Source organism: Crinia signifera, chromosome 3 (assembly GCF_055691185.1).
Source record: "Crinia signifera chromosome 3, ASM5569118v1, whole genome shotgun sequence".
Taxonomy (NCBI): Eukaryota; Metazoa; Chordata; class Amphibia; order Anura; family Myobatrachidae; genus Crinia; species Crinia signifera.
The window spans coordinates 252053953-252078488 of record NC_139219.1 but is presented as its reverse complement, the minus strand read 5'-3'; the positions used below and the strand labels follow the sequence as shown (position 1 = coordinate 252078488).

General features: G+C 44.9%; 1 protein-coding gene across 4 annotated transcripts in view; it reads left to right on the top strand.

The window, feature by feature from the left end:
* The window catches only part of SCHIP1 (schwannomin interacting protein 1), a 400884-nt gene that overhangs the window by 295372 nt on the left and 80976 nt on the right, over positions 1 to 24536 (top strand). For all 4 annotated transcript variants that reach the window (XM_083177853.1, XM_083177856.1, XM_083177854.1 and 1 more), the window contains one exon: positions 1033 to 1617. In XM_083177853.1, coding sequence (XP_083033979.1) covers positions 1033 to 1617 — 585 coding nt within the window. The remainder of the gene's footprint in view (positions 1 to 1032; positions 1618 to 24536) is intronic.

Genomic DNA, 24536 nt, shown 5'->3' with positions numbered 1-24536 from the left:
GTAAAGAAAGCATGGATTTCTATTCCGTAGCTATGCCACACATGACTGATCAGTAGTATTAAGTAGGGAAATCAGGTTTATACACATTATACCCATAGGTGGTAGTGCTTGGTAATGAATTGCCTATTCATGCTGTCGCAGTATTCTACACCATAAAAGAAAGCCATTGCATCCATACATTGCAGTTACAGTCCTACCCTGTTACTGTTTATGTTAACTTGCTATTTGGTTAACAGCATTTATGTTATACAGTACTGTGTGTGTTTCTCAGTTATTGTGTAGTTGTGCCAATTCTGTGTCTATGCATGACAGGGATTCCAGAATTGTCTCCAAACACAAATTCCATCTCAGTCATTTTATTAGTCATTTCTAATATGCTCAGCATTTATGTGACTAATTATGTTGTTTTTCTTTTTTTTTCCATATATACAGTACTGTATGTTGTCTTTAAGACTGTAAGCTCATGGGGCAGACTCTCCTGAGTCCTATGGTGAAATCATCATTATTTCTGGTATCATCACTTTTTGTTTCTAGCTACTGTAAAGACCGAGCATCCAAGCTGAGACAGTGAAAATATACATACTGTTATAAATGTAGTTCTCTGCCACTTGACTAGATCTTGTATCGCTAAATGAGACTGCAGAAATAAAACCTCAAAGATGATCCAGCATGATCCGAGCGCCTATATCTAAACTGTACAATAGTGCCAGAATTGATGTTAATTAGTTGTCATGAGGTGTGTAAAGGCTTCTGGGTATGCTGCGTATTACCACACGGTCACCGATGTGTATGTAAATCATCTGCTGGAGGTGAGCAGAGTGCAGCTCAGAGTGGGAGGATAGGAATCTTTACAGCCTCAGGGGATGGATATTCTCGCTGACAGTTTCCAGTTGCTTCATGTTGTGAGTTTTTTCTTTATTCCAGAGAGCGAGTATAGACAGGGTGCTTAACTTTGATGAAAACAAAGCAAAACATTAATCTTTCCTCTCCTTTTCTGTCTCCCTTTGGTTTGGGTGTTCTCTGCACTCCTAGGATTACAGAGAGGATGGCATGGATTTAGGAAGTGATGCTTGCAGTCGCTCAAGTTCCGAATCCAGCTCCAACAAAGTGACCCCTTGCTCGGACTGTAAGTCTTCCCCCAGCCTGGAGCTGGCTGCCTTGGAGGATTATGAGGAGGACTTTTTGGTGGACAAGGTGAGCGATGAGTGGGAGGATGAAGAAGATGAGGAGGAAGAAGAAGCTGTTGATGATGGATTTCCTAAGGACAATTGTTTTGCGAGGACTGCCGCTGGCAGGAGTTTAGCGGAAGAGTTTGAGGACATTAAAGGAGATAATATTTCTGCTACCAATGGAAACCCTTCTCATCGGCACAAATTAAATGGGAACTTGGTAACTGGGAAGCCCCCAAATAGAGCGAAGCACAGCTCTCATAAGCCACAGAATAACATTGGTAGAGGGCCTCCACTAAACTCATTTGCTGGTTCAGGGCCCACCATGGGGGATGAAGCCCAGCTTCCTACAATGGACTGGGAAGCCTTAGAGAAGCACCTTGCAGGACTACAGTTCCAAGAACAGGAGTCCCGGAACCAGAAACAGGCCAGGTCCAACTACACATCAGTAAGTTTTATTCCTTACTAGTTTGCTTTGGCGTTAACTTGACATGCAGAACATTCCAGACATTACATACAAGCCTAAGTTGTTTTTTTTTGTCTCTTTGCGGTTTGATGGGTCAGTAACTCTCAGCATGTACAGGGAGGGGGTGTGGGACACTACCTAGCAGGGATGTTGTGTTAATATTAACCACTTTAACTCTATACACTCTTAAAGAGTTTACAAATATCTTGGCCAAAGTCTGTTTTTTAAGACATGGGGGGGGGGAGGGGGGGGGAGTTACACATGGGATGTTGCTATGGGAAACCAATCTGATACTATTTATTATCTTCTAGAAGGTGTTAAATAAAAAGTAGATTCTGATTGGTTGCCCATATCAACATCCCACGTGAAATAGAACTCTCATCTTAGTAAATATTGGCGTGTGTATGGTTCCCTCCATGTGTTGTGCTTGCTCAGCCACTGCTACTGGAAATGCAAGTTTTTTATTTATTATTTATTAACAGTTTCTTATATAGCACACACATATTCCGCAGCAAGTTATTTAAGGATGTATTTTAGGATAGTAGTCCTGACCTGTATATTTATTACAGTGACCCTATAAAGGCAATTGACATACTCACGTCATCATTATGATACATTCTAGATATTTCATCTGTGTTTTATTTCCCATTGATCATATTGATGTAATTGTAATAAATATACAGTACATACTGTAGATTCTTTAAAATTGTAAAAGATAAGTAGTTGGGTACTGAATAAAGATTTTGTCTGGTGGGTTTGAGAACATATATATGTTATCTAGCCTACTAAACATGCAAACGTATAATTGAGTGGCAGAGAAGAACCATGTGGCCCATCTAGTTGGCTGCAGCATTTTCCTATTCCCGCGTGGGATCTGCATTCAGTCACATCTAAAAATAACAACTTGTGTTCTGTATTTGTTGTTTGTAAGGTTTGCGCTAGAGTCACCATGGTATCCTATTGAGCGTGATCGCTGGGGCTATCTAATTAGCCCTGATAAGGCGGCCATGCCACCGCTTGGCAGGGATATTGTTTCACCTTCCTTGGTCAGGCAAAGGAAATCCTCAACATCAGACCCATTATCCAGCGAAAACAGCTGCAGCGGCAGAAAATACACAGGTTTCACTGATCCTGCGTGTTTTCGGTAGAATCCATGCTTATTATTGGGCAATCCAAATTGGATAGCGGATAAATAAAAACATCAGGAAAAATTGCGACACCCGATGTTTTATAAGGTATAATAGGAAATTGGTGTTACTAAGTATACATCCATACAGAGTGTTCCTTCTAGGAACTAGGGTGGGCAGGGCGGCGCTGCAGGGGGGCAGCGTAAGGGGGTCGGACCGGGCCCGCCGACGTCACTGTTTTGGGCGGTCCTGGGCCACCGACGTCACAAAAGGGGCGAGCCCGGCCCGCGCCACGACAAAAAGGGGCGGGTCCGGCCAGCAGCATCACACGAAGGGGCGGGCCCGGCCGGCGGCATCACTGAAGAGGGTGGACCCGGCCACCCGGAAGGCTGTACACTGCCGGGGAAGCGCCGGGCATCGCTATCTACAGCGGCACCGTTCTTCCCCGGTCACAACGGAGGCAGAATGTTTTAGCGGGGAGCTGCCAGAGGGGCAGGGCGCATTTTGCCCTTTAAAAATCGGGCAGGGCTCAGCGGCCCGCTAAAACAGCCTAGCGGGAACACTACATACATTTTTTTTGTTTTAAATATATTTATTTTCAACAGAAAATAACCTAGATAACCCGGTACAATATACATGAAAGGTCATTCTTCATTTTTTAGGGGATTTTTAAAGTATTATTATTGTTACCAGTTATTTATTTAGAGCACACATATTTTGCAGCGCATTACAGAAAATATTTGAACATTCACATCAGTCCCTGCCCAGTGGAGCTTACAATCTATATTCTCTACCACATGTACACACACACACACACACACACACACACACATTCATTCTAGGGTTAAATTTGTTGGGAGACAATTAGCCTACTAGTATATTTTTTGGATTATGTTTATCCTTATTAAAGCAGTGGCAAGTTTGGGACTGAGCTAGTCTTTAGTAAGAAGCCAATGGTAACATAGTAGTTGAGGTTGAAAAAAGACGTCTGTCCATCAAGTTCAACATTTGATCTAGATAATAATAATGGAAATTGTAGGGAGATTCTTCAGAGGAATGCCAGTATAAATGGTGGTAATGCTTTCTGCACAGTCATTTCATATTCTCCTTGCCACTGCAGTCAGGTGAAGCATCACTGAGCAAGTTCATTCCAAGTAAATGGGCCATGCCAGATCATTAGGGCTTTCACATATTGGCATTGAAAAACAATGCTAATTACAGCATTGACAAAGCCTTGTACTTTGTCCTTGGTTTAAGAGAGTGTTAGAAGCTTGCTCATTGGTGAGTGAAAGCCGCCTTGTAGCATAATTATATGTATTTTTAGCAAGCATTAACGCACCTGCGTGCTGCAGCAAAATCACTTGTCAGGGAGTCTTTATGTGTGTACAGGTCCATTAGCTTACATTATTCACAACCTCATCACCTGTGTGCTCTCTCCATTACGTTAAGCTCTGTGTCACTGAAGTCCTCCTTAAACCTGCAGTAATATTAACACTGTTAAGGCCCATACACAGTTGACGATTTTCAGCTGAAAATCGGTCAAAACATCCGTTTTGAGTGATTTTCAGCTGAAAATCACCTAGTGATTTTTTACAGACTCACCGACTAGCGATGATGCACACTCCCGCATCACCGCTAGGAAACTGCTTCATCTGCTGATGGATGGTTTTTCATCCATCATCGCCATGTGTGTATGCTGCCGGGCTGAAAAGTTAGCCACTTTCAGCCTGGCGGGCTCCCCTCGCCCTCTCGTCTGTCATACTCACCCTGTGCTGGTCCGCACCGCCCCACTCATCTCCTCCGTCTGGCCGGCTGGCTGCTGCTGCTGCTGCTACCTATCCTCGCCATCTGTATTGACCTGTGTCACTGAATGGCTTTTTGTTGTGTCATTTGGATGTCATCTCGCCACCTCAAACTCATTGATTTTTTTAAAACTGTCTCCTTACTGGTCATATAACAAAGAGACTCCAACCACTACAAGGCCATAAACCAAACTACACCAATGTACATATCTTCACATACAGTATTGGGCCCCATACATGAGCAATTAATTGTGACAATCCACTGTTTTGGAGACGATTGTCACAATGAATCTTTAATGTGTGAGCTCCTCCTTTTGGCAATCCCATCAAAAATTAATAGGGATCGACAATCGATTGCTGAATCAGATTTTTAAACATGTTTAAAAAGCTGGTTTTATTGGAGTTTCATTGTTGTATGTGTGGGCATTCTAACAGGAAACATCTGCCGATCACTGAAACAAATCTGTAGTGTGTGGGCAAGTCAACTAGATTGAAGAAACCATTTATCTGGGGGGGAGGGGGAAATCACTGGATCTGAGAAGCAATTAATTGTGATTGCTTATGTATGGGGGCCATTAGTCTCTCATCCACACACATTATTCTTTCTCATTCACAAGTTCAGGACTTTCCCTGATAACTCACCTCTTCAGGCAAGCTAATCATATTCCAGAACTAGCCACATGACCTTCATAAACTTTCCTATCCAATTAAATCCTCATTTTACAGTCTAAACCTATCCTCACTTATTTTCTCTTTCTTCACTTTCCCTCCTCCTGACCCCAGGTCAACAATGCTGGGTGACCACATCATACAGTCCACACAGGACCTCTTCAGTCTGGTGGATCATTAGGCAGTTGATAACACCTATCCTTGTGTATCAATGCCTATTACTCTATAGCTTGTAAGCTTGCGATCAAGGCCTCCCTACACATGGTGAGATCCCCTTGCTATTCGATTGGACTGTCTATAAATACCCAGTTTTTTTATCAACTATTTCCAACTATAAAGCACAACGGAACTTGCTGCGCTATGTAGGAAGCTGTTAATAATACCCCTTTCACACAGAAAATTAATTTCCCGAATGAAGCAGTTCCACCCGGGAATTTCATGAAATACACAGGTCCTTTGTCTGTGGGAAAATATCATTCCGGATCTTAAACTCCAGATCTCCGACCATGCAAATGACCAGGTTCGGAGACCCGGAGTTTAAGATCTGGGTTGACCCTTTCACACAGGCGAAATCCCTCTGTAATAGAGAAATTACTGGGTCTAAATTTTAGACCCGGAGATTTGCTCTCCTGTGTGAAGGGGTTGGGATAGTTCGGTCCACATGGGTGTAGGTTGACATGACATTAGGTCGACCTGGGCAAGGTCGACCTGTTTTTTTTTTCACTTTTTTTGACCCGGATATCAACACTGTCGACATGGACACAGTTTGAAGTGCACCGCATCGCTCGCTTTGCTCACCATGCTTCAGGCATGGTGCCTCGCTGCGCTCAGCACACTATTTTATTCTCCCACCACACCCTAGTGGATGGTAGGGCATAAAATACCGCCTGTCGGCACATGTGGGCTCGAAAAACAGTGAAAAAGCCCATTTCGACCTGTTGACCTTGCCCATCTCGACCTAATGTTTGTGTCGACCTAATGACCTGTCCACCTACAGTCCTGTCAACCTTGACCCATGTCAACCTTGCTGTCTATCGACCTAGTGGTGTCGACCCAATGACTGTATCCCGTGTGAAGGGGGTCTTACAGCATGCGGCCAAATAACCCCGCGCTTCAAATGCCGGGTAACTGCCGGGTTATTCGGCCGCGGCTGTCTGAAAATGGTATAAATAACATATTCTGCAGCAAAGTATGTTAAGTAGACTATGAACTGTGCATTAAACCCTTTGAAGGGCTCCTTCATGTATAGGAGGCCCTAAGCAGCTATCTTTCAGGTGGTTTCATGAGAAACCGCATTACTTGCTAATACAGACGCCAACTTGCAGCCCTCCCTACACTTGCACTTATACTCAAATTCAAGTGAGAGAAGCCCGAAGAAAAATTGCTTTTGTTATGTGTTAAGAAATCAATTTGAGGACTCTTCAATATCATTGCTGGTCTCTGAGTAGGTTGGTACTCAGTGTGAAACATCTAAAGTATCGTTACAGAAATGTGCCATTAATGGTATCCAATATATGAACATGTAAAATAGCTGAAGTCTGATATAGTTAATAGTTTATAACTCATCTCACGTGCAATTTTTTTTTTTTGGGGGGGGGGGGGGGGGGCAAATAAGTTAATATATGGAACATATCTGTACAGTAGTATACATTTAGGTATCTAAGTAGATAATCCGGATAATAATACACTGTGAATGATAACGGTGAACTAACCCTAAAGCTGGGTACACATCTACACAATCCCTGTTTTCTTGCGAGCGTTCGATCGACACGTACACACGTACACACCTATACACCTATACAATTTTACTTGTGACGTCCGATCTACTCCCGTCCAAACAATCGCAAGAGAAAGATTGTAGCACAGTACACACTCTCTCGATTCGGGCTATTGACACGTCATATATAAACAACATTATCATAATGGGCTGGGTTAAGGGCATACCAAAACAAAGCAATTTTTCTTTTTTGAAATCAGTGCTGGCTGTGCAGAGAACACGCATGTACGTTCATTTGTTCCGTTTGTTTTCTATCACTCCCATCAAGAGCTTGACGAAAAGAAAGGTTTGTGCTTGCATTCTTGTTGCTATGGCCACAACATTGCAGTCTATAAACACCCCTGCTGCACAGGTACTTGTAGTGCCACGTAAAAAATTAAGTCCGGCAAACCGCTCTGAAGAATGTTGTAGCTGGCCGTCTACATGTAGACAGCCGGTGGGGTGACTAGGGACAGGCGTACGGCAAACCGCTATAAAGATGGGGTGCTCGTCTACTTGTAGACAGGCAGCAGTGTGACTAGGGACAGGCATACGGCAAACCACTATAAGGATGGGGTGTGCGTCTATATGTAGACAGGCGGCAGGTCTACATGTAGACAGGCGGCAGTGTGACTAGGGACAGGCGTGCGGCAAACCACTATAAGGATGGGGTGCGCGTCTACATGTAGACAGGCAGCAGTGTGACTAGGGACAGGCATACGGCAAACCACTATAAGGATGGGGGTGCGCATCTACATGTAGACAGGCGGCAGGTCTACATGTAGACAGGCGGCAGGGTGACTAGGCACAGGTGTACGGCAAACCACTATAAGGATGGGGTGCTCGTCTATATGTAGAGAGGCGGCAGGTCTACATCTAGACAGGCGGCAGGGTAATTAGGGACAGGTGTACGGCAAACTACTATAAGGATGGGGTGCACGTCTACATGTAGACAGCCGTTGGGGTGACTAGGGACAGACGTACAGCAAACCACTATAAAGATGGGAGAAAAATATAATGAGGGAGAGGTTAACGCTTCTTGTTTACATGCTGTGCTGTAGGAGAGATCATGCAGCTTGTCAACGCCCACATGGGCGTTCCAGCTTTGGGAGTATAATCGCAAGTCTGGCCAGCATATCAATCGAACGTGCATACACACTGCACTTTTGTTCCGATATGGGCCCGTCTGGTCGGATGAATATTAAACAGCACTGAACCTTCGACCGACAGAGTATGGACAGACAAGACTGTTTTTGGCCGTTTATCGATCGTGCAGCAGGAATCAGGATAGTGTACAATTGAACGGTCGTTCGTCCCAGATCGAAAGAACGACCCGATGATTGTATAGATGTGTAGTGTTCACTCTAACATTTAGAGCGGACCGGGGGGTGGACCTGGCCCGCAGACCTCACAGCTGGGGGCGGTCCCGGGCCGCCGACGTCACAAGAGGGGCGTGCCACAACGTCACCAAAGGGGGGGGGGCAGGCCACTGCCATCACCAAAGGGGGCGAACCCGGCCCCTCCAAAGTCGCTGTTCTGCCGGGGAAGCGCCAGGCATCGCCGTCTACGGCGGCGCTGGGCTTCCCCATGAGGCTGTTTTAGTGGGGCGCTGCTAGAGGGGCAGGGTGCATTTTGCCCTTTATAAATTGGGCAGGGCGCAGCGCCCCGCTAAAACAGCCTAGAAACTAGATGTGTTCCCAGCTTAAGTCAGACTTTTTGCTCAAAAGTTGTAATATCTGTTATCCAAATTATTCCGAAAACCATAGTTTCCAGAATGTATTTTTTTTATTGTGCTAAAAGCACTACTGGAGCTATTACTATGCTGCACAGTATCACACATTTGGGGGTAGTTCAGTTTACTGCCCTTGACCCTGACACTCCTTAGTGGCATTCCTGTAGACTTTCTGAATCGAGCAATCTCTCTATAAAATGGGTTTGGTTTGTTTTGTAAGTTAGGTAATTTAATCCTGGGGAGCTGCTGAGGCAGCAGGGTCCTGTCAGGTAGTGGTGGCGGAGAGCGGACAGCTGGGAGCTTGTAGCGGCTCCCAGCGGAGAATTCTCTCAGCCAATCAGCGGCGTCCCATCTAATTAGCTGAGAGATTTCTCTCAGCCAATCAACGTGCTTCACTGCTGGCACACACCTAAGATCAGACTAAATACCACTCGCGATGCGCTACTGATGGGTCCAATTGTGAGACATCTGATGTCCCACCGGTGCGACCACAGGGTCCGGATCCGGTGCGCACAGGACCGTGCATTGGACCCGAGGGCATGTCACACACAGCCGATTTGGTCCGATTTCACAGTCTGATCTGTCGGAATCGGCTGAAATCGGACCAAATCGGGTCAGTGTATGGGGGTAAAAACTACTACATCTATAAGATTTTATATTTCTTTTACACAGAACATATTTATTTCCTGTTCATTTGGTGCGTTTTTGGTGGCCGGCACTCTGACCTCTGTCCCAAGTTTGGAAATGCTCAAGGGACTTTCTGGCACTTATGGGAGTATTCCGTGGTTCAGTCTTTCTGGGCTATGGAGACATTTGCTATGTTTCATACTGCTATTCCCCTTACGGTACTTACTGCAAAATTCTGCACTTAGCAAACCAAGGGGGTAATTCAGGTTGGCTCGCACAGCACATTTGGTTTGCTAATGGACAAAACAGTTTGCACATCAGGTGGGGCTGATGTAACATGTGCAGAAAGAGTTAAGGTGGGTACACTTGGGGGCAATATTGGCTGAAATCGCTGGCAATATGGTCGCTGAGCGACCATATTGCCAGTGATTTGGAGTGCTGCTGGCGATAAATCGCCAGCTGCGCGCTCCCGTGTGCACTCCCTAATGGTCGGAGGAGCATGCTCCTGCGACCAGCGGCTTCCCCCGGTGCTGAGCAGGTGGTCAGCGGAGATCAGCGGCAGAAGGATTCCCTTCTGCTGCTGCTTCCTCCTCCCTTCACGTCCCTCCCTCCTCCGTTCGGGTCTCTCCCCCCCCCCCCCCCCCCCCCCCCCCCACACCGCGTGATAGCAGCAAGCAGACGCTGCTGCTCCCCCCCCCCCCGCCCCCTGACAGTAGCAGTGTCTCCTTTTCATCGCTGATGAAAAGGAGACACTGAGCAATATGATTCCTGGCAATATATTGCTAGCAATATATCGCTAGCAATCATATTGCACCGTGTATACACCGCATTAGATTTGGGTGGGGTGTGTACTGTACTTCAAGTTCAAACTGAATAAAGAAGCTATTATGTACCCTGCACAGAAACAGATGTACATGTTACATCTGCCCCACCTGCAGCACACATGGTTTTGTCCATTAGCTAACCAAATATGCTGTGTAATCCAACCAAAATCACCCCCCAAATGTGCTGTGCGAGCCAACCTGAATCACCCTCAAAGTTTGTGTGCATACACAAATGGTGTGCAATTTATTTTATTTATTTACACATGGGGACCAATCCATGTTGGTTTATTTTGGTTAAGTTGTCCTCTATCCATTTTGGTTGTTTCAAAACATTCACAAATGTGCGCTTCCGAGAATTCTCCAGTTCAATTTTAAAAAAACAACAACGATTCCCTGTTTGCAAATGGGCAGCCATATGTGATGTGAGAGAAGTGCATGAAAAGGTGGGGTGACCTTCTTGGACCCCCAAAATATACCAATTATATTTGCAGAATCATATAGACGGAAAGTACTGCAGGAAATTAAACTGTGGAAAATGGATAATTTGTGTATTTAAAAAAAAAAAAAAAGGAAATTATAAAAAAGTTACCTTTGCTTTCATACTCCAAGGGTATTTCGCCAGAAGTACTTACTGTTGTGCTAGTCACAGAGGTTTAAGAGCACATAGAAAACAAGTAATCATTTTCCATGTAGGATTTTAGCAGCATCTGGATTGTATTAATTCTGTATCTCACACTGCACATGTAACATCGTATATTAAAAGAACAAATTGTCTTTTCGAGAGTCAACTGTGTAGCAAAGACGACATTCATATGTTCATATTTCTGATGATTAGAGTTAATGTGCAATTGGGCTTATCTGTTTGCTCTATAAAAGCTTGTGTAGTCAGGATGAGGCACATTTGGGAATATGTGAATACAGGTGTTAATTAAAATTGCAGTTGGAATTGACAGCAGGTGCTGTATTCACAGCTTGGGTATAATGATATATTGAGTCAGACTCCGAGGGAGACCTGTGATTAGACTTTATGACATTCAGCATGTCCATCTGATTACAGAAACTCGAAATTGCTCAAAAATCTAAAACTTTATTATTTCAGTAGCGATGAAATTCACAGGTGCAAATCATGGTGATAATTACCATACAAATGTTTCAGATAGCTAGAATGTTCCAGTATTCCTGCTTCTGGCCATTCCATGTTCCGAGATGCTGTCCAGAATCTCTTTGGTAACTGAGGCAATAAGGGCCTGTGTCTGGGTAACACACTCTTAGGGCTATTTCACACACTCCAGCTCCTGCCGGGCGGCAAAATTCCGCACGGCCAGGAAGCCGTGCCACACTAAGAAGTTTAGAATGGAGGAGATGGCCGCAGCCCGGCAGCCGTCCCTTTCAGTGGTGGGATCCTGCTGCAACCGGGCAGCCGGGCCATGGCCATCTCGTGTGAATGGACACAATAGTGTCCATTCACAAATACTGTGTGCGGCACGGCTTTTGGCCGTGCGGGAGTTCGCCGTCCGACAGGAGTGGCATACGCCTCGGCTGGTTCTTTATGACTGCAAAATGGGCGTTTGTGTTGCAAATGGGCAGCATCAATGTATTGGCATGCAAGAGATCTGACATCTGCGTGTGTCCGCTTGTGTCGTAGGCACCAGAGATGTGTTCTAATCTAAGTTGTGCGTATGCATGGAGGATGTCAAATACAGACAGACATTCTGCTCCTAGTATGGAGTATGTGCCTGACGATAGTGGTCACACTTAGAATACTGGCATATGGCAACTTTATCATACTGTTCGCAATACTTTCACAGCCGGCATTTGGACTTGCTTTCACAATATGGGCCTAATTCAGACCTTATCACAGGACAAATTTGTTCTCAAAATGGGCAAAACTATGTCTATTACAGGTGGGGCAGATGTAACGTGCTGAGAAAGCTAGATTTGGGTGGTTTCTGTGCAGGGTAAATATTGGCTGCTTTATTTTTACACTGCGTTATAGATTTTAGTTTCAACACACCCCACCCAAATTTAAAGGTCTATATACACAATGGGCATTTTTGCCCAGCATGTATGCTGTGTGATGATAGGGAAAATCGCTGGGCTGAAAAGCGCTCACTGCATACACACTAGTGGTTTGTGCATGTTACATTTGCCCCACCTGGTATCACTGTGCTTTGTTTACCTCCCGTGTTCTAGACAAAGACCAGAAGATTTATGTTAACTTTATACAATCATTTAGATTTCATCCTTATATACTGTATGTTATTTATGACAAATCTGTCTCACATCCTGTCTCTCTGATTGCTCATAGATAAATCAGCAATGAAGAATGTGGGAGTGAGTTCATGGGACAAAGAAAGGTCATTAGCCGGGGTATTGATTTCTCCTGGGATGACAGAAGGATTAGAAGTGGGAGATAGAATGTGGGTGTGTTAACCTCAAAGACCCTACTAGCTAGGGACACATTCCTAAAATCGGGATGCGGTCATTTGGTCGAATGCATTATGGTCGAATGTCATTACATCGAATCCATTAGGTCGAATTGCTAAAAGGTCGACATGATTCTACGTCGACATGGGAAAAGGTCGAAATGATTCTAGGTCGAAAGGTCATTAGTTCGACAGGTCATTAGGTCGACATTCACAAAGTCGACATGGGGTTTTTCACTGTTTTTTGAGCCGACATGTGCTGACAGGCGGTATTTCATGCCCTACCATCCACTAGGGCGTGGTGGGAGAATAAAATAGTGTGCCGAGCGTAGCGAGGCACCGTGCCCGACGCATTGCGAGCGCAGCGAGCGATGCGAGGGGATGCAGTGCACTTTAAACTGTGTCCATGTCGACTGTGTTGACATTCAGGTAAAAAAACAGTGTAAAACCCCATGTCGACTTTGTGAATGTCGACCTAGACAATGTCGAACTAATGACCTTGTCGACCTAATGACCTGTCGAACTAATGACCTTTCGACCTAGAATCTTTTCGACCTTTTCCCATGTCGACATAGAATCATGTCGACCTTTTAGCAATTCGACCTAATGGATTCGATGTAATGACATTCGACCATAATGCATTCGACCAAACGATCCCAACCCCTAAAATCCACCTGAAAATGCAACATTGTAACACCATATGTATGACTGGAAGCTTTCAGAAGAAGGGGAATTGGAAGGTGGAAGCTGTTTGTTGTACACTGTAGCATACTTGCCTACCTGACCCCTCTCCATGTGGGAGAAAATGCTCTGTTCCTGTGCTTCCCTGGTAATGTATGATTGCCATCACCTGTGGTGGAACACCTTTACCTAGCTCCCCACATGTGATGGCAATCATACATTACCAGGGAAGTCCAGGAGCAGAGCATTTTCTCCCGCATGGAGAGGGGTCAGGTAGGCAAGTATGTACTGTAGTCAGTGCTGTGAGGCAGTAAGGCTAACCATTATACCATCTGTATTCATTATATAAATGTAGGCTTTCTTCTTTTTGTTGGTAAGAAACTAATGACATGAAAGCAAAAGGTGCATACACAAGCTAGCGATACCCGCAGCCGCCGATATTGGCGGGTGCGGGGTGCCAGCATTGGCAAGTGCATACACAAACTAGCAATCTCCGTACACACTTGTCGATGCCAGTGGGCCACAGAACGACGGTGGAGGGGAGCGGGAGCCATGGTGCATTCTGCAGCATGACCCTCCTTATAATGATTGGTTCCGTTGTCTGTGCCCATTGGCCTTCAGGTGCAGCACACACACACGGTGCAATATAATGAGTGATATCGCTTATAAGGGCTAAAGTGAGTGATATCCCTCCTTTTATTGCACCGAGTATATGCATGGAAAGGTATTGTCGCCTGTCACAGTGTAGTTCAACCCACTTTGTTGTGGATTCAAATGATTACACGATGACAGCCACTAGAGCATGCCAACTGAACTACTTCATTGCAGCTCCGGTAAGGTATGTATGGCTGCAGACGCCGTCATTTTAGCTTACACCCCTTTTACTTAAGTATAATTTAATATTATGGAAATGATAATGTCACTTCAGTGCTGATTGGTCGCCATAGGCCACTCCTCCTCTGGCTCACTTCTCCTCCCTTATCACTGCTTCATATATCTACCCCTGTATGCCATATTATAATCCTCAGTTTTCTTACTGACAATTTACTTGAATTTGTATCCATTATTGCACAGCAAGGAAGTTGGTGTCTACCCAACAGTGGAGAGACCATTGCTGCTCAATATTGGATAAAAGCTTTAACTGTGGAGGTACACATTTTCTCATAAATACAATAATATAAATGGAGATATGTGTACATGTTCCAGCATAACTCTGGAATGCCTGGAGCAATTTACACTAAACTTGGTACACTCTTGACTTACAATCCGGAAAACAATACTGGGAGGTTAAGACACCCTTAGCACCCATGTGGAGGTCCCGGAGGCTCAAAGGGGTTCGGCCACTATACAAGTGGGTCAGGGAAGCAAAATATTGCAAAGTTGCATAACCAAGAAGGGGTAGAGGACATTAATTGGTTTCAGATTAGGTTCACGGCCACTTAAGGCCCCCATAAAATAGTCTGACTTGTCCTATGGACAAGTCGGACCTGTTTGCCCTTGAGAGCACTTGATGTGCCATTTTTACCTGCAATAAATGGCATGCGATTTATGCCCGGGGAGCTGCAGCAGGGGTGGGCAGCAGGGATCCAGGCAGAGACGGGAAACGCTGCTGAATTTAAAAACATATGTTGAAAAGACTGGCTGGGTGCTGATTGGCTGAATTCTCTCAGCCAATCAGCACCCAGCCAGTCTTTTCAACATATGTTTTCAAATTGAGCAGCGCTTCTCGCCCTGCCGCCTGGCAAATATCGCTACAAGCTCCCAGCTGCTGCCCCCCGCCACACGGACCCTGCTGCCCTTCCCACAGACCCCACCGACCAGACCCCGTTGCTGCACATAAAGCTAGCAGTGCTTCACCGCTGACACACACCTACGGATCGGACCGACACATTGTGGGTGCTAAAAAGCACCTGCGATGTGCCACTGATGGGTCCGATACGATAGATTTAATGTGCAGCCAGTCCGTCCTCCCCATTTGGACCCAATGCACACTGGGCCGCACATCAGGTTGGAGGGAATGTCAAATAAATCCGATTTGGGCCCAAATTGGACAAGTATATGTGCAACTTTAGACCCCCAATCCTGACCCTGCCGGGGCCCAGAAAAGGGTCCGGCCACTTCACAAAGTGGGTCAGAGAAGCAACATATGGCAAAGTTGCTTAACATACATGGGGTAAAGGACATTGATTGGGTCCAGATTAGGTTCCCGCCATCTTTTAAAACCCATGCAGTTCCTGTTCCCTTCCTGGGGTATCGCTGTCTGCTGTAGTGCTTCTAGCACAGTGTGGTCTGTATATCAGGACTGTTATGCAAACCAGACCTGTGCTAGAAACACCACAGCAGACAGCGACACCCCAGGAAGGTAACAGGAACTGCATGGGTTTTAAAAGATGGCGGGTGCTAGAATGAACACTATAACACCTGCAATGCCGACTTCGCCGGGGTCCCAAAAAGGGATCCGGCCATTACAAAGTGGATCAGGGATGCAAGATATGGCAGCGTTGCATAACATAAAGAGAACATGGGGTTTTAGAAAAAACTGTGGTCGGATGCGGGAGCCCACCACAGAGAGGTGTATGCCGGTCACACCATGGCATGGCAAGCGGTTACGTTTAAAACAAAAGAAGGATAAAGTTCAAGTAATGCTAATTGTACAACCAAACCTGAGCAACGCCTGGTACCTCAGCTAGTATTTTATATACATATCTAATTCCAAAATAATATATAAAACCCTGTATTTTTTTATCATGACTGTCAGTGCTTTCTTCTTTCCCTTTTGAATACAATAGAGGAAAGGGTACATAAACATACCTGCATCAGGAGACAACACTGAGATAATTATTAGGGTGGCAGAAGATTGCAGAATTTGGTGACAACATCATAGAGGGTTTAAGTGAAAGATGGAAAGCACATGAGGGAAGAGGGCCCTGCTCGTGAGAGCTTATCTTCTAAAGGAGAGGGGCAGACAGACAGGGGTGCGAGCAGCTAAGTATATACGCCAAGCTGAATCAGGTGCATAATTCCGAATTCTAGATATACTGAGTAAAAATAAGAATTTGCTTAATAAAGATATAACCAGTAAAGCAGTCCCAAGCTGACTGCTCATATTAACGCTGCAATGAGAAACATTTGCTCATTGTACAGCACAACAAGTTACTTTGCCTGCCAGAAAGGTGCAAGTGGGGGATATGTTACGGTAAACTAAATATGTCCATACAGCCTTTGTACATAAACTAGTTCTCTCTATCCCAGGAGAGGACACTACTCAAGAGACACTGCAGCCTTGGATTTGTTAAATTACTATAATTGTGTTTTCTTTCATCATTCAGATAAACCTAAAAATTACAGAATCCTGCATATGTGGCATGCCTTCTATATTTCACCATGACCAAGATGCCCTCTGTGAGTAATTACAGGGGTAAAGCAACTAGTAACTGGTCCTGCACAAGGTTGTACATTCCCTGTAATCACCATAGCAGCTTACTCCATGCAAATCAGCCCAGTAATCCTGTGGTAAGGAGATTGCCGCTTGTCATAACGTTGCTGTAGGTTGGGTGTCTCCGTGGCAGCCGTATGCTTGGCTTCCTTCTGGAGAAAAAATAAAAAAATAAATAAATAAAATATAAATTTAGATCTTCAAGGAAGGAGCTACACTGTAATTTTCCTTCAGCAGCTGGTAAAGCATCTTTGGGTTGTCACATTGGAGTAGAAGCTGTATTTATAGATCTAGTCATTGCAAATATCAAAATAGAAATTATTTGTGTAAGATACATAATGCTCATCGAGAGAATCTGCAGTTACCAACTGCTGCTGTAAACGGGCTGGTAATGAAAATGGACAGTTCCCATGGTTGTGCTGTAATTAAACAGCTTGTTTATGCGCAGCGCAGATTTAATGCCTGGTTGTTGTTGTATGTTAATAGAGTAATGTAAGTAATTTGTTCAAATAAAATGGAAGTCTGTATAATGCAGCGCTTTTCCCTTCCTCTCCCAGCCACCACAGTTCTGCAGGTCTTATATGCAGGGCCACAAGTGGATACTTCAGTGATCATGATCACTAATACTGATGTGTGTTTGGGTTTATTCTCATGAGAGGTCAACCTGAAAGCTTTGATGCTCAGTTGAGATTAATCTGTACCCTCTCTACCCCCTGAAGCCTTACTGTCTCCGTTCAGCCCAACAATATGCTTATGAGAATTAGGGTTTGATTGGGTTACGTTATATTTATTAAGACTTCTAGAATAGAACATTGTGAGGCTGATGCAGAGATGATTTCAAGCAAGACGTAGTTGGTCCGGTGTTGTTATTATAATTATTGCTCATTTATATGGTGCCATAAGGGCTCTGCGGTGCCTACCAATGCATAAATGATACATAAGTGATTGTGCTTATATGCCTGTATGTATTCAGAGTTGCACATATTTCTCCTGGCTTAGCTGTCTATCGGTGCACATTTACACCAGCATTATTCTTGATGCGAAACATTGCATAATTCCGTGTATGCACAACTTGCATAGCATGTCAATTACATCCCCAATACTGACTTGGGATAAATTCTGCATCAGGCCCTCGGTGTGTGAATGGATTAGGTTTCCTCACTACAGTAGACATCCCTCTTTGGGGCACCGGGTGCCATGTGACTCTGCTTGTTTCAAGCATCCATTGTGCAGCTTATTCGCAATGCCATTCTACAAAGTCAGTTTATGAAAAATCATTTGATATGCATCACATATATCTGTGTGACTGAGGGTCAGATGTATCAAGGTTCCAAAAGTGATAAAATGAACAGTGATAAACAACCAGCCAATCAGCTTCTACCTGCCACATTACAGGCTGGGTTTGAAAAAATGACAGGTAGGAGCTGATTGTCTAGTTCAGGGGTTCCCAATCTTTTTAGAATCACGGCACCCTAGAGTACCACAATTTTTCCACGGCACCCCTAGGCCCAAAAAAAATAAATAAAATGAAGTATATTGTGTTTATATGTGCTTCTAAGGTTCAGTTATGTGGTAAAGGGCAGGATTTGCTTCTGATTGTACATATATTTATGATTGGCAGCCACCAGCACTGGTTTTGTCCATAAATAATTGATCATAAATAATTTGAATGGTCCTGGATGATCAACCCGAGGCACCCCTGCAAGTGTCCCGAGGCACCCCAGGGAGCCGCGGCACACAGTTTGGGAACCACTGGTCTAGTTGTTTATTACTCTCTACTTTTAGGTCAGCTGTATCATGCTTCAAAAAGTGATAAAGTCTGTATTTGTATACGAAGCAGCAACTGCAGATTTTTCCACGCCCAGAGCAGGGGTGTCCAAACTTTTTGCAATGAGGGCCAGATTTGGTGAGGTGAAAATGTTTGGGGGCCGACCATTCAGCCTGACATTCTTTGAACCATTAATCACATCAGAATGGTCCCCCACTCTGCCCCATTCACTCTGTGTCCCAGCCTGCCCCTTCACTGTATATTCCTCAGCCTGCCCCCTTCTCTGTATTCCCCCAGCCTGCCCCCCTTCTCTGAATATCCATCTCTGCCTCCATTCACTGTATGTCCCCAAGCCTGCCCCTCCTTCACTGTATGTCCCCCAATCTGCCCCTATTCACTGTATGTCCCCCAGCCTGCGCCTCCTTCACTGTATGACTGCCATTTACAGTATGTCCCCCACTCTGCCTCCATTCACTATGTCCCCCAGCCTCCCCCCCCCTGCACTGTAGGGCACCCCACTCTGCCCCCATTGACTGTATGTCTCCCTGCCTGCCCCCACAAGTACCTAATATACAGTATATTTCAACCATTCTTCCTTGATTTTAAAGCAGACACAGCCCTATTAAAATTCTTTATTTCAAGGTGACATGACATCTAGTGAAAAAGTCTAACCAATATTAGAAATGATATAATGTGTAGTTTTCTGTAGAATATAATCCCCCAGATTAACATATGCCACACAGTGCAGTTTCCAGGATCCCCACAGATCACACTGTATTTACCTCAGTAAACAGCCCTTTCTGTAGGCATCCACATCCTGGAGAGCTTTAATGGAAACAATGAGCATTGCTGTCTATTGAGAGTGATGAGTGGGTGATACGGTATGAAGAACATGCCATTAACTGGCCAAGGCAGGATTGAGTGTAGTGAGGACTAATCCGATCTTAAAAACAGGGTTTGGAGCTTTGTATTGCTAACAGACTGATCTTTATTTTTCCCTCCCCAACATGCCCTGTGTTATATCCGTTTAGATAATTCTCTATAGGCCCATACACCCTGGGCAACTTTGAGCTGAAAGTCGCTCAAAACACCCAGTTTGAGCGGCTTTCAGCTCAAAGCCGACCCCAGGTGTCTGAATAATGAGTGCACCTGTCGGGTGACCTGGAAAAGGCACTGTTGGGGGTACTTGTGGACCAGGGTTGGAACCACTGTAGTAGAGAGTCAGGAGGCCGTCAGCACGATTGACATTGTACTGGCAATTGTCAGCATCCCAGAAAGCATTTAAATAGGTTCTCTAATGTTCTGATTGGCTAATAAGATCAACTGAGCAATAGAAATAATACTATTGGAGAAATTACCATCAGGTGACATTTACCAAAATTGCAGTGCCCATGCAGCTGCGCCAGAAGCATCTATTCTGGAGGGGTGCTGGAGGAGACAAAAAGTACCGGCAGACATCAGAGTACCTGATGGAAAACCGAAAGAGACTGTACCGTGGTGATTATTGGGGTTTGGAACCTTGCATCTTTACAGTTCTCTCATAATCCGTGTATGCTAACGCATTTCTTTACCAAAGGATAAATTCACTGTGCTGGCTTTTTCTAAAGGTGCCCATACATGTCCCGATGCGGGCGTGCGTTTTCAGCTTAACTAGCACGCATTGCATTGCATTGTATGCCTTTGTGCATGCAATGCGATGCGAGAAAAAGCAAGTACAAAAAGTATATGCAGCACATACTTTTTGTACTGTGCGATGAAGTGCCGCGGGAGTACGCACTTCAAAGCACAGATCGCACCACCCGCATCGTGACGTGTATGGGCACCTTATCTTTTGTCATTTTGAGCCATGTCTTGTTGAAATAGCTTTTTTCCAAGCAAAACTGCCACAAGAGTCAATTGTGTAGTTAAATCTATTTAATTAAATGTGCATCTCAATTTAGAGCTCATATTTATACATATTTGTGCTTATGATGGTGTACTGTCTCCTCAGTCCTTGTGGCTAATTATACTGTACTTTGTACAGGGAGTAGAAGGATCAAAGGTTGCAGTAGATGAGGGGAGAGGGTTTGAGTGACTGACACTTGATTGCTGGATGTGTTATTATGAATGAGATTTAACTCGGCTCCAGAATAACAAGTTATTATTTTCAAAATAACTAGATGTAAAAAAGACCCATACTGTCTATTTGTTATGAATAGGACTGCAGTTCTTCAGGGCCGGTGGGTAAGTGGTGAAATACTTAATGGGACTTCTGTGTCTAAACCTTTCTATTTTTTGACACCTTATGTCATGTTTTAGGTCATATGTTAATGTATGGAATGCAAACATAAATATACAGTGTTCAATTGGACCTCAAATATTAGTACTTGTATGACGCTTCGTTCATGATAGATGTTTAGAAGTAGGGGATGTGCTTGGTTAGAGCATGCATTGTAGTTTAGTATCTGGTGAGCTGCTGTATATTTAATCCTGCTTTACATAGAGAAAATAGCATTCCTCCTGTGCTATGGTTAAATATGCTGATCTCAATTAAATGATACTGCTGGAGTGTGCAAAATGAGCACGTTTTGTATTTTAAAAGTAAACAACATTGGACCGTAAATAGATATCCATTCATATTCCATTTATATTGGTTGCTAGTGTAAGTTTAAGCAGGGTTGCCGACCCTCCCGGAATGTCCGTGAGACTCCCGGAATTTTGGGACATCTCACGGACTCCCGGAGGGCGGCCCCTTTCTCCCGCAGCTGCCGCTTTGCTCTTCCACAATGGCTACTGCGCATGCGCTAGTTAACATCACTGACGCCGCCAACGCAATATCATCACGTTGGCGCGTCGTCGCGGTTATCTAGCTGCTAGCGCATGCGCCGTAGCCATCGCGGAAGTGAAGGAAGCCGCAGCTGCGGCCGGGAGAAACTGAAAGAGGAAGGGATCCTCTTGCGTGCCTCTGTCTGTGTCTGTGTAAGTACAGTATACTCGCAGCACGGCTTCAGCACTCAGCCTCTCTCGAACGCACCCTCTTCATCCTCTGCACTCCTCTGAGATCGGTTAGTGACTTTACACAGATGCAGCCAAATCATCGATCAGCTCCATGTTGCTTGTGCCTTCCCTATGCCACATCCTTCATCTACCTCCCAGCCAGTTCCATAGGTCATCATATACAGTACAAGCCTTTTATCTCCATGCTGGCACCTCCCCTGCAGATTCCTCTTTATGTGCAGCATGTATATAACAGTACCATTAATGACCTTGTTTTGGTTTACACAAAAAATACAGACCATGCAATTAATTATACAAACTGTGTTGTACATTTAAGAATGTGGCATATAATCCTTTTATCTGACATACTGTCATAATGCCCATGTGTGCCTCTACCCCTTCCCATGTTCTCCCCTCCTCATGTGTGCCAGTTCCTGCCATTTGTGCCCCTGATTGTGTGCCTTCATCCCTGCCCAAGTGTATGCTTACGTGTAATGCTTATCAAAATACTGTAGGGCCCACCCCCTTGCGTCACAAGGCCCGCCCCTTGCGCCACAAGACCCGCCCCCTTGTATCACAAGGCCCGCCCCCTTGTGTCACAAGGCCCTCCCCTGGCAACGCAAGGTCCGCCCCCTGGCAACGCAAGGTCCGCCCCCAGGCTTTTAATTTTCTCCCTGAAATGATTTTTCAAAAGTAGGCAACCCTGAGTTTAAGTCAAACAATTTCTGTTTTTAAATACTTTTTAAAACCTTTTCTTATGATTAAAACTGAATATTATCTTAGATTTATCATGCGTTTGAGTTCACAGAGCTGTGCTAAAGACTGTTGGAATCTGTGCCCTGAATAATGGAGGGAACAGCGAGTATTTTACTACACATGGTATTGCCACCTTATATTCTATCTGATTACCGTAGGTTCTGTGGTGAAGCAGGGTTAGGTTTCACCAGAGAGTGATTGATTTCTCTAATCAAAACTGCCCTGTACATGGTTAAGGAGCCGTCCACCCTCAGAAAGTGTGCTTTGCTGCCAGGTAAGAGAACCTAGTTACCTGCAAAGACAGGAATGGGTGTCTGAGATGTGTTTGGGGGATATATGGGTGGGCTCCCTAACATAGGGCTCCAGTTCAGGTTTTCAGACCTGCACAGCCACAGGTGGGAACTGGGCTAATTGCAGGAGAAGGGAAAGAGATTTAAACCTTGATTAGTTTGGTGCTGACACCCGATATGGGCCAGTACGTAGACATAAGTGTTGTAGCACCAGCGACTTGGACTGCCAGTGCCCAGAGGCAATGCGCGCAAGGAACGCTGCTTGGACAAATAGCCATTATTGTTTGTATGAACCTTATGTTGCTGTAAAGTAGAGTTGTGGCATGTATGACATTAAATACATGCCCAAATACCGGGAACTGCCTGCTGTGTCCTGTCTGAACGGCGAACCTGTTACAGTTCCTTTTCTGTGTTTTAGGAAAGCAACCATCTAAGATAGGCTGATACAAAGGTGGGGACAGGTAATCTCTGTGGAAAGCAGCATTGTAGACATTATATCAGGCACACACAGGGAACTTGTCACTGCAGTTAGGGAATTATATAATGGTCCACATTTTATATTTAAGTCACCCATATGTTTTATTCATTCAGAATTCTACGCTAATGAAATAAAGACTCGGACACAAATAATTTGACTCGTAGACAATAAATAATGACTCAGACAACTGTGTAAATTGGAAAATTAAGGTCACAGCCAAAATTAATTTAAACGAATGGCTGGAAATTTAAGGATTAATCAAAAGTGGCCCAAGAAGCATGGCCCTCGGCAATCGCCTATGTATCAATGCAAAAATGGGCGTGGCCATAGCCCTGCGTAACCTAACTGAGTAGCTCAATTTTCCCTTAACTGGCAGAGCACTGGTCCCTCCCTAAGATGGTGACCTGGTCCTCCCCTAAGGTAGTGACCGACTCGCCTCTCTCCCAGGGAAAATGCTAGCCAATTTCTGTCACGCTAATCTCTTTCAACCGAGGAGCCATGCTCTCCGCCAAAACGAAGGCCGCCACCGCAGGCCAGAGTCCGCCACCCAGCAGAAATCCTCACATACCCAGCGCTCCCAACAAGGCTGTGACAAATAACTTCATCCCTTCTCTATTAAGATGCACTCCATCTGCTCTATAAAGCTCTGCCTGCTCATATCTGATCCCCGGGTGCTTAATTATACCCCTTTTACACCAAGGAATAACCCAGGTCGGACCCAGGTCAGCGTTGGTGTAAAAGGGGTCAACCCAGGTCCAGTAACACTGGTCTCCTACCCAGGTCCTGACCAGGGTTGAACACTGGTTAGACCTGGGTCGTGGGCGGTGTAAATGGTCCCAACCCAGGTTGGGACATCTGGGTAGTGCTGAAAGGATACCAGAAGTGCTGGACGCCTTTCCACAGTGCGCTGCAGTGGCAAAAGACAGCAGCCAGGAAGGATACGGGCAGTGCACACAGAAATCATAATTGGATAATTGGATGCAGTATCATTTATATTATTATTATATATATTTTTGGGGGGGAAGGGGCTGGGGGAGCACATGGGTGATGCTGCACTTTTATACCGCTATGTGTGCTTGAGCAATGAATAAAACTTTTAGAAAAATATTTTACTAAATAAACAAACCAACATTTTTCAAAGCTAACTTGTCATGTCTTTAAATTTTTATTTTAAATCATTGAGGGAAGGTTGGCTGGCAGTTTATCCTAAATGGACATTTTTAATGTCACCCATAGGGAAAAGCAGTGCTGACCCAGGTTCAGTGTAAACGGCGCAGACCTGGGCCCGACCTGGGTCACAGTGCTGTGAAAATGGGGTATGATGCTGGGTCCAACCCTGGAAACTCCCATGTTCAAAGACCAGGGTCCGACCAGGGATTTTGGTGTAAAAGGGGTATTACAAAACCTCCAATGCTCCAGATAAACTTGGACACTGCTGCATTGAGCTTTCTCCTCACCTTATCCAATGCAGCTCCTCCTTGTGTCCCTCTCCATACCCTCCTCGGAATCATCTCCGACCAATACAACCTCACTTCGGGCCATCTCTCTTTTAT